The sequence below is a fragment of the Lactuca sativa genome, chromosome 6, assembly GCF_002870075.4.
Source record: "Lactuca sativa cultivar Salinas chromosome 6, Lsat_Salinas_v11, whole genome shotgun sequence".
In the NCBI taxonomy this organism is placed as follows: domain Eukaryota; kingdom Viridiplantae; phylum Streptophyta; class Magnoliopsida; order Asterales; family Asteraceae; genus Lactuca; species Lactuca sativa.
Window position 1 is genome coordinate 178,409,727 of NC_056628.2, and position 10,788 is coordinate 178,420,514.

At 36.5% G+C, this 10,788-nt stretch overlaps 2 protein-coding genes across 4 annotated transcripts; one reads left to right on the top strand and one right to left on the bottom strand.

Annotated features, from left to right (window-relative positions):
• Window positions 1-1,802: 1,802 nt before the first annotated feature.
• Window positions 1,803-4,116, bottom strand: LOC111891433 (uncharacterized). Of its 2 annotated transcripts, XM_023887487.2 has the most exons (8): window positions 3,911-4,116; window positions 3,469-3,558; window positions 3,202-3,327; window positions 2,979-3,086; window positions 2,751-2,867; window positions 2,579-2,671; window positions 2,362-2,493; window positions 1,803-2,277 (listed from the first exon to the last, which is right to left on the bottom strand). In XM_023887487.2, exons 1-8 carry the CDS (start codon window positions 3,989-3,991, stop codon window positions 1,912-1,914), a joined length of 1,113 nt encoding a protein of 370 aa, XP_023743255.1. In that variant the 5' UTR covers window positions 3,992-4,116; the 3' UTR covers window positions 1,803-1,911. The 2 variants fall into 2 exon arrangements, with proteins under 2 accessions (XP_023743255.1, XP_023743256.1); XM_023887488.3 differs by lacking the exon at window positions 3,469-3,558 and having other exon boundaries at window positions 3,911-4,112.
• A 328-nt stretch (window positions 4,117-4,444) lies between these two features.
• Window positions 4,445-6,767, top strand: LOC128126668 (uncharacterized). 2 transcript variants are annotated; one of them, XM_052764505.1, is made up of 2 exons: window positions 4,445-6,056; window positions 6,134-6,767. In XM_052764505.1, exons 1-2 carry the CDS (start codon window positions 5,472-5,474, stop codon window positions 6,485-6,487), a joined length of 939 nt encoding a protein of 312 aa, XP_052620465.1. In that variant the 5' UTR covers window positions 4,445-5,471; the 3' UTR covers window positions 6,488-6,767. The 2 variants fall into 2 exon arrangements, with proteins under 2 accessions (XP_052620465.1, XP_052620466.1); XM_052764506.1 differs by having other exon boundaries at window positions 4,447-6,056.
• Window positions 6,768-10,788: the final 4,021 nt, after the last annotated feature.

The following is a 10,788-nucleotide window of genomic DNA, read 5'->3' on the forward strand; positions in this document are numbered from 1 at the left end:
TTATAACCTTTCTTATTAATTAAAATTAATAAATATATAGAGAGATATAAGTTATATTTTATTATAACTGAAAATTATTATTACGTGAATTTTAAAAAATCCTTTAACTATTTTCTAAGACATGTCTTTTAAATTCATCTACAATTCATATTGCATGTTCTAGGTCTTTTGAGAAAACAGTATATGACTATTGATTTGTTTTAAAATACATATACATACATTTATCCATACATACACATAAAGTTGTGAGGGGGCAAAAAAGTAACGTATGTTTAAAACTAAAATAAACACTAAAATAACTCCAAAATATATCAAAAATCAATATCATAAAATAAAAACAACAATTTAAAATTTGATTTTTATACCCTTTGTTTTAACTAAAAATAAAAAATCATGATAAAGATATAAAATCAATCGTTTTTATTTTAAATGGATGAATAAAAAACACAAATGAGAATATTGCTTGAAAACGTTATTTCACGAAAATTAAGTAAGGGCCACATATATTGCATGTCTAAATACAAAAAACATGTATAAATCATTCGAAATATATGTCTTAAATATCTGAATTATCTAACAATTCACATCTTCATTAAAATGTTTAATTTTTAGAACTTACATACCATTACACACACACCAAACATCCTAATTCTTTTTATTTTGCACATATTACTTTTCACAAGAACCACAAATATAATTGAAACATGGGTTTTTAAGCGATTATATTTTTAATGCATATGTTGTACTTTAGTTAGGATATCAAATAGTATGTACTTGGTTTGGGATGCAAAATCATTTAATGTAAAATGCCATACCAATTGACTTACATTATAAAAGGGAAAGAGTATTGTCAAAGTAAAATACGAGTGAAAGGAAATCTACAAAATTATGAATAACTTTAGAGTTTGGAAAAGTTAGGTTTAAAGGTATAAGTCTTTGACTTTGAGTTATGAATTGAGTGTGGTAATAACAAAGTCCAATCAAGAGTATTTTTAAAACATGAATCAACTCAAAAAGCGGATCTTGACAATTTTATAATCTCTGTATTGAATGGTTTAGGCCAAAACCACAATGGTGACTCTCTCTCTCTCTCTCTCTCTCTCTCTCTCTCTCTCTCTCTCTCTCTCTCTCTCTCTCTCTCTCTCTCTCTCACACACACACACACACACACACAGGTGGGTCCAACATGGTTGATAGCTTAAGCCTCGAAATTTATTTACCTATGTAACGGCTTAAGTCTCAAAAAATTTAAACACTTGTAATTATTTTTTTTATATATCTAAAGGATTAAGCCTCAAAGTTGTAATTATTTTTATATATCTAAAGGATTAAGCCTCAAAGTTGTAATTATTTTTATATATCTAAAGGATTAAGCCTCAAAGTTTTTAGAGACCCATAGTTATCTCCTATTATAAATCCAAAAAAAATATAGCAAAACAATGTCATCAAAAAATGTTTGATTTTCTAAGAGTCGTTGTTCCAAAAATAAAGATGTGATTCGTGCTCTCAACTTCCTCTTCGGAAAGGCATAGAGCAGTCTCCAGTCTATACATTTTCCATCGGGTTTTCCCGTGTGGGAATTCGATTAAATGTCACACGCCAAAGCAAAGATATTTAAACTTGTTCTATCAACTCATTATTAGCATCCAATGACCAATCTAGTCTATCTTTCTAATCCAAAACTACAAAATTTTGAATCATAGTACTCAAATTACCCCATTGTTCTTCTTCCTCAGCTCCCTTTGGCCTCTTATTCAAACCTTTCACTCTTTTCTTTCAAGAAAATACCCACCTTTCAACCATGGTCTAACTTTTCACCAAATTTTATTATTTCTCAATTCAAATAATATTTAATATTCCAAAAAACATTTAAACTAAAAATGCAAATAAAACATTAATAATACATAAAAATTACATCCCGCTATCACGATACTTTTTCTCTATCTCCGCTTGCATCGCTAGAATCGTGTCACGGGCCCCTTCCGTTAAATGCTGAGTGTTGGTGGTTAATATTTTCAAATCCCGTTCTTTCTCACGTTCTTGTAACCTCGACCGAAACTTTTCTTTCTCAAATTGCAAGTGTTCATCATATGTAGAATTAAACTTCTTTATATTATCAACTAATTCTTCAATTTTTTCATCTTGTGGGACCAAATTTTTTGATAATGAAGCCGCTTTTTTTGCTTTATCACTTTCAAATTCTTCAACCATATCCTCATAGCAATTCGATGATGTCATATGATCGTTTGAGTCGGATGTCTTGCTTCGTTTCAAACTCTATTTTGCATAAAGAATTGTAAGTAGATTGATATTTAAACAAATAGATAATTATCATCAAGTGAATATAAGTACATAACTTACATTGATTTCTCGACTCATATCCCTTCTCAATGGTCTCATGGCACATTTCTTTATGTCTCCTCCAGTATCCAAATAGCATAAAGCATCCAGTTTTGAGAAAAATATGTAGCCACTCAAAGGGTCTGCGTAGAACTGCATGGAGAATTAATTAATTATAAAACATTGTATTATGATTTATATGTTATAATGAGTTTTTAAATAAGAAAAAATAATATACCAAATTTTTTTTCTTCTCGGATCCATGTTGTGTCGCTCTGATTTCTTTTATCCATCCTGGAGGCAACCCATCTGCAGGAGTTCTTGAGATAACCTAGATTTTGGTCAAAGTCAAATGGGTGATGATATAAATGTAATATATGAAAATCTTGGAGGGTTAAAGTGGAACAAACTTCATAGTCAGGGGTGCTTTCTGTAATTGCTGAACTCGCACTGGTTTCATTTGTTTTCTTGGCTTCAATGGGTTCAGTAATCTGGGACTCCTCAAGTTTAATAGGGGTTTTATCTCCCTATAAAAAGTCATAATGTAACAGAAGATTATGATGCTATAATTTCAAGAATTGAATTTATAAATGACAAAAAGAAGAATATGAAAGTTGATACTAGTGGCTGATGCATACTTTTTTCTCTTCAGCTGGACTGTTGTTTGTATTGGCCTTATTAGCAAGATATTTCAGAATCTGTTGCTTTGTAAAGAATTTATGTCCATTGATGGGATCCATGAAAACCTACAACAATAGCAAAACAAGAAATGTGATCAGGAAATGGATAGAGATATTATAGAATAAAAAAATGGTAGAGCAATGTTATGTTATGTATGCTACTCAAAGATAATCCATTTACCTTATATTCTTTTCCACAACTTCTATACTTCACTTCCACATTCCATCCATCAGGTAGCCAATTAGAATCTTCGATTTTTCTTCTTCTTCCACGTTTAGGCTTAGAAGCGAAAAGCCCTTCAGTTTCCTGTATCACCAGGCATTATGTAAAGACTTTTTTTTGTTGATTCAGGATCCTCATTTGTATGGGCATTGTTCTAAAAGAAAACAGGACTCTGTAAGAATGCTAGGAGTTAAAGGGAAAAATATCAACAGAAGGTATCATTACAGTCACTACTATGCTGTTTCTGATGGCGTTAAGATGCCGTTCCACTTGCGGCTTCGAATAGAACTTGTGTCCTTCTGGATCAATGTAACACTGCAACAGCAATCAGGCATGAAATTATCGCACAAATAACTCTAACTCTGGGGGTGTATCGATTATCAAAAACCCTCTCATAAAGCAAACATTGATGTCAATTTTAGAGAAATCAAACTGCACCTCTTAATCGTAAAGGAGAGAGGAACATAAGGTTGAAAAAAAAATGATGGGCCTCCGAGCAACGCAAAATTAACTCAACACAATTCGCGTGCAGGTATGTTCTTAGCTACATGTTCAAAATTAAACCAAAAATGTAGACAAAAAACTCAAATTCTGTAGAAACTGAAGCGAGAAAAAAAAAACCCTAAGTTGGAGGAAGTCGAGATGGAAGAGTGAGAATCGCAAGTACCTTGACCTTCCGTCCATCGATCTTTCTGATTTGTATCGTCCAGCCCGATGGAAGCCACTCCGGCCAGTCATCGTCAGCCATTTCCGGTGTCTCAGACAAGTAAGGTTTTCTGTGTGTCTGTGTATAGAGAGAGTTTCGAAGTGAGAGAGAGAGAGAGAGAGAGAGAGAGAGAGAGAGAAGTACGGTTAAGGGAAAATTACTTGTACCAAAGTTTCAAAATCATACAAGAAAAAACACTATTTAATTTTGTCTAGAACAAAAAACTATCAATAAATTATATTATTTAGAGTAAATGACAAAAATAGTCATTTACACTAATTGCATTACAAAAATAGCTAAAAAAAATCGAAATTACAAAAATAGCCAGCGATTTCGCAGATGAGAAGGTCCCATCTGCGAAATGACCTTCTCATCTGCGAAAGTACAAGCACCTAAAGCACAGTTGTGCTTTAGGTGCTTGTACTTTCGCAGGTGGAATTAATTTTTTTTTTTTTAATATTTTTGCTGTATATATAGGGGTAATTTCGCAGATGGAATAGGTCCATCTGCGAAATACTCTCACTCTATCTGCGAAATCGTGGTTTTTTTTGTATTATTTTTTTTTTTAAGTTTGACTATGAAATGAATTGGTTTGACTACGAAATCATGTTGCTATATAAAAAGTTTTGTAGAAAAAATATCATTTTGGTTGTTATTTGTTTAGGAACTCTCTCTACAATTTGCTCAAAAAATGATTGAATATTTGGTTTGTCTTGTAACCGGTGGGAGATGGCAAGTTAATGGAACTAATCTGGAATACATATGTCTACAGGGAGGTATTTCTAAACTTGCTTTGATATTTTCTGAGTATATTAGTTATAGTGATTTTGTATCTTTGGTAAAAATTGGTTTGTTAGACAAATATAGAATTAGTCTTCGTTTCCACCATCCTGAATTAAATTATTATATAGCTATAGTTGAAGACATGGATGTTAGAATGTTGATAAACGTAACCAAATGTAGTGGAGGAAGGGCTGTGAAAGTGTTTGTGGTGGTTGATGAAGTTGAGGAGGTTAATGGGGGTGGTGAAATTGGAAACCAGCTTGTTGGTAATTTATGCAGTTATAAAGGGAGCAACGATCCGATAGGTACTTTCAATAGTCCTAGTGTACCTCAGTTTCACAGTGTTGTTGAAAATGTTAATGTTAGTTATTCACCTATTCACTATGTGGATCCCGAGAATTACAAGTCTGTTGGTGATGATGATGTTGGTACATATCTTAATCATGTGGGTGGTCGTTGTGATGATGTTGCCGAACAAGAAGTTAAACTTATGAATAGGCGTGTGGTAGATAAAACTAAAAAGAAAAAAAATTCAAGTCAAAAAAATGAAAAAAATCATGTTTACGGGCATTATGTTGATGTTGGTGATGTATGTTTAGATATAACCGAGCTACAAAGCAATTCCGATAGAGATGAGTTGGGTGATGGAGTTAAAGCTAAGTTTCCCGATAATCTTTTTCACGGTATGCCCTCTGTACCAGCATGACCAGTTGATATTAATGAAGATATCCCAACACAGATGGTAGACATGAATCTTCAAAAGATTCAATGTGAGAGTACATTTAAAAACAAAGAACTTTTAAAGCGGTGTATTGGTAAAAAATGTCTTCGAGAAGGTTTCCAGACGAGGACAAGTAGATCCACCAAATCAAGGTATGAAGTTGTGTGTGTTTCGAAAAATTGTTCTTGGTTACTAAGAGCAAAAGCAATTAAAAATTCTGATGGACTTTTCCAAGTGAATAAATTTGTTGATGTACACACATGTTCTTCAACATTGTTGCAACCTAATCATCGACAAGCAAACAAATATGTTTTGGGTGAATATGTTGCTGATGTTTTGGCTGAAGACTATAGTAGAGTTTATCGGGGAAAAGAAATTGTTAATGATATGAATGCTCAATTGAATATCAATATCTCATACCATCAGGCATGGCGTGTGAAGCAATATGCATTGTTGTCGTTAAGGGGTACGAAAGAGGATTCTTTTACCAAACTTCCAGCGTATTGTCACAACTTGGCCAAACATAATCCGGGTATTGTCACACATATTAAAACAGATGTTGATGATCGCTTTGAGTTTTTGTACGTCGCACTTGGTTGCTCGGTTAGTATTATCATATCCTAATTTAATTTTTTAATATTTATTTTGGTGTATTTGAATAGATATACAATGTATTGTAGGTACGAGATTTTGTCAATTTTTGTAAGCCGACCCTAGTAGTAGATGGAGCTCACCTAAAGGGCGAGTTCAAAGGTACCATGCTACTTGCAGTTACTAAGGACGGACAAAACCAAATATTACCGGTTGCATATGGTATATGCAAAAATGAGTGTACCGATTCTTGGACATGGTTTTTTCAAAAACTACATGATTGCATAGGAAATATGCAGGAGCTTACAATTATATCTGATAGGTCTCCATCTATAGCAACATCCGTTGCCAACATTTTTCCTCACGCTCATCATGGAATATGTGTTGTCCATTTGTATTTCAACATAGTATCTATATTCGGCAAGAGTAAGACGGTTAAATGAATTTTTTGGGAGGCGTGTAGGGCGTACACAGTTGATGCTTTTGATGCTGCCATGGATGTTATGAAAAAGACAAAAGAACCAGTATGGGAGTACTTAAAAAGTATAAATCCAGAAACCTGGTCAAGGGCACATTTTAAAGGGAACCGATACAATCTTATGTCGTCCATCAGTGCGGAGTCTATAAATGCATTATCTAGACACGCACGTAAGGTGTCAATACTTATGTTGATTGATTTTTTTCGTGCTACAATGCAGCAATGGTGGTTTCAAAGACGTAACTTTGCAGGTATTAAGTAAATTTGTAATATTAATGTTTTATTAGTTTTGATGTTATTGATCTTAACTTCTTCATTTTGGCTGTTTTTTTAGCGGAAGCAACAACAACACTTACCCCTTGGGCGGATGAAGTTATAAAAGAAAACAAGAAAACTTTTACCAAATGAGATGTTCGCATGATCTCAAATACGAAATGCGAGGTCAAAAAGGGGGCACAAAATGTGATTGTTGATTTTCAACATATGACATGTACATGTAGACATTGGCAACTTGATGGGATACCTTGTGGTCATGTCATAAGATGTTTAACAGTGAACAATTACCAAGACTGCTCGAGGTTTGCATTAAATGCTTACCTTACCGAAACATTGAGGAAAACATATGAGGAATCAATAAACCCTCTGCCGAAGCCATCCGAATGGGAGATCCCCGATGATTTGATGATTGTTAAGCCACCTATAATGGATAAACATCAGCCAGGCAGGCCAAGAAACACAGACCGCATTCCATCCCAATGCGAGGGTCCAATTATAAAAGAGTGTTCTACATGTGTTCAACTAGGACACACGAGAAATAATTGTACTGGAAGGGCGTCCGGTAGCAGAGCAGGTCACATAATTTCTACTGCAGAAATGGCATATAATATTGGTGGTTCAGCGGGTTGCTCACAAACCTATAACGCTGATTTTGATATAAAACAACCTTGAAATTAAGAGTAATGACGAGTTGTTAGCTTATTATGTATTGTAATATTTTTATTAACTCTTACAAGACATTGCTATGCTTTCATATTTTAGTTAAGTTTGTTGATTATAACAATGAATGAAGCCTTTATATTATAAAATATAGTTTGCAAATTTATTTTAACAGTTACAACATGTTATTTAAAAAAAAACAACAAACGATCCTTTGGCAACCTAATCTGTTTCATGATAATATTACAACAACTTTGTAACTAATTTTTAAACTCAGGGAACTGCAACGGGTACTTCTCTTTCTCCATTGTTATATAGTCATCCCTAATTCTCATTTTGTCTTCGAAACGATCCTTTTTTACCATAATGTGTATCAACTGCTCATCCTTCTCAGCAAGCCGTTTTCCAGTCGTTTTGATTGCCTTCTTACTTTTTTTTATCCAATCTTTATGCTCTTTTGTTGGGTTGAAGATTTGTTTGAAGATTGCGTCATTGGGCTCGACTGTTAGTCCATTAATTTTGTACTCCGGTTTTGGGCCTGTCCAAATCGTGAACTTGCTAGGTTTATTATATAAGTATATGCTTGCATGCATATTAGGTTAATGATTGAACGATCTAGAGAATAACGATTACGATAGCATTACAGATTTCTTTTATCGTTCTTGTAAACCTCCAACCCTCTACAGTTGATGTTCTTAATCGAGCTCTTCTGAGGGTTATTTTATAATCATTCGACACGTTTGATTCATTCTTGACTTGTTCTTTATTTTCGTGTTCTTGCTATTTAATCATTAATTACCTGTTTGAGATCTAATCGATCTTCAAGATTAAGTTTTAATCTCATCAATTGGTATCAGAGCAGGAGGCTGTGTAATCGATACACTTCTTTTCTGTGAAAAGGTTTCAATTAGGGTTTTTCCGCAATTACTGATATTTATTGAGCCGTCATCTCATTATTGACGTATCTTGATATTTATTGTTTTGCCCTAATCTGATTTATTACAAGTCAGATCTTTGAACAGGTTTTTTTTTCGATCATAATGGACGAGTCGCAATCAAATCCCATCAATATTTCCAACAGCATCGGTTCAACCACGAAGATTCCAATCCTATATACCCATGATTATGAAGTCTGGGCGCATCACTTCGAAGACTACGTTATAGGATCTGAGGATAATGGATACCTCATATGGGAAGCAATCATTAATGGACCTTTTTCTCATTCTGCAACGTCAAGGATTGTTAAAACTCAAAAGGAGTATAATGATCTGCTGAAGGATGTCAAAGATATTGCACAAGATGAAAAGGATAAATTCCAGTGTAATATCAAGGCGTTAAGATTGATAAGATTCGCCCTTCAGTCCGACACCTTCAGGTTGGTCAGCTCATGCACGACGGCAAAGGAAGTTTGGGATAGACTTCGCGAACTGTACTCTACAGACGAGGATCTTGAACATTCTATCCAAACCTTGCTCTTATCTGAGTTTGGAGAATTCAGGCAAGGAGCCGAAGAAACTGTGACCCAGACGTTCGATCGCTTCAATCATCTTCTCAGCAGGATGATCAAACATGACATCGAAAGGAAGCTTATCGAGCAGAAGGTTACGTTCTTAAATGGTCTAAGGTCAGAATGGAGAGCAGTGGTGTCAACAGTTAAAACCTATGAGCAGTTTAAATCATACTCTTTGGCGAAACTAGTGGGTATTCTCAAGTCTCAGGAGAAGATTGTGCTGCAGGAAAAGAATGTTGTTTCAAGCCTAGGTTCGTTGGCCCTCCTGTCAAAAAGTAAAGCTGTGATGGAGGATGAAGACCTAAACTTGGAGGAGTATGACCTCACGTCTGAGGATTATGCTATGATGGTGTCTAACCCTAAGAGGTTCATTAAGAAGAGATTCCCCAGCAACAAAAACCGAAACTGGCAGGGGAGTTATAGTTCTGAAAAGGTTAATAATGAACCGAAGGTTGAAGAGCCCAAGAAGGAACCGAAAGCAGATGGTGATTATGGAGTAAGTTGTTACTACTGTGGAGGGAAAAATCACTATGCTAAGGATTGTGTCCTCAAAAAGATGGCTGAAAAAGATGAGGAAGCTTTGCTACAGAAAAAGCTTGATGAGATGAGGAAGAAGAAATCTACCGCTAACCCTTCCATGAATGCTCTTATTGTGCAGGGTTCGGTTGCTGATGACGAGTTCCTCTACCACCCGGGGAAGGCCAATGTGGTGGCCGATGCGCTTAGCCGCAAGGTGGCGCCGACCAAGGATATTTGCATGAGGATGACCGTAGTGACTCCCCTGTTGGAGCAAATTCGGGAGGCTCAACATGATGCTATCAAGGAGGAGCATCGAAAGAGCGAGCATGTGGTGGGTCAGGTTTCCTCCTTCGATTATGATAGCCGAGGACTATTGACACTACACCGTAGGGTGTGGGTGCCGTATCACAGAGGCGTGTGCCAGATCTTGATGGAGGAGGCGCATAAATCCCGATTCTCTATTCATCCAGGGGCGACGAAGATGTATAGGGATCTTCGTCTAGATTATTGGTGGGCCTGCATGAAGCGGGATGTGGCTTGGTACGTTGAGCGGTGCTTAACCTGCAGGAAGGTCAAGGCCGAACATCAGAAACCGCATGGCAAGATGCAGCCGTTGGACATCCCGTTGTGGAAATGGGAAGATATCACGATGGATTTTATCACGAAGCTTCCCAGGACCGCGCGTGGAGTAGATTCGATTTGAGTCATCGTGGATCGATTGACCAAGAGTGCTCCTTTTATTCCGATTCAGGATAGCATATCGGCCGAGAAATTGGCCGACATCTATATTAGGTAGATTGTGGCGCGACACGGCGTGCCAATATCGGTTATCTCGGACAGGGATGTGCGTTTTACTTCCAGGTTTTGGAAGAGGTTTCATGACGATTTGGGCACTCGTTTGCATTTTAGCACCACCTTTCACCCACAGACAGATGGTCAGAGCGAGCGGACCATCCAGACTCTGGAGGATATGTTGTGGGCGTGCGTGCTAGACTTCGGTGGTAGCTGGGATACTTATCTTCCCTTGGCTGAGTTCTCGTACAACAACAGCTATCACGCGAGTATCGACCGCCCTCCATTCGAGATGTTGTACGGACGGAGGTGCAGGACCCCGATATGCTGGGGAGAGGTTGGTCAGAGGGTCATGGGGAGCACTGAAGTGGTGCTCAAGACTACTGAGAGGATTCAACAGGTTCGGAGCAGGCTTCAGACCGCGCAGAGTCGGCAGAAAAGTTACACCGACAAGCGCCGATCCGACCTGGAGTTCCAGGTTGAGGATATGGTTCTCCTGAAGGTGTCGC

Bases quoted from the DNA above. Each gene is read 5' to 3' on its own strand.
- LOC111891433 (XM_023887487.2), bottom strand. From the start codon at position 3,991: ATGGCTGACGATGACTGGCCGGAGTGGCTTCCATCGGGCTGGACGATA. The intron at 3,328-3,468 runs GTAATGATACCT...CTGGTGATACAG, and splicing joins GAAACAGCATAGTAGTGACT to GAAACTGAAGGGCTTTTCGC. The intron at 2,868-2,978 runs GTATGCATCAGC...GACTTTTTATAG, and splicing joins GTCCAGCTGAAGAGAAAAAA to GGAGATAAAACCCCTATTAA.
- LOC128126668 (XM_052764505.1), top strand. From the start codon at position 5,472: ATGGTAGACATGAATCTTCAAAAGATTCAATGTGAGAGTACATTTAAA. The intron at 6,057-6,133 runs GTTAGTATTATC...AATGTATTGTAG, and splicing joins ACGTCGCACTTGGTTGCTCG to GTACGAGATTTTGTCAATTT.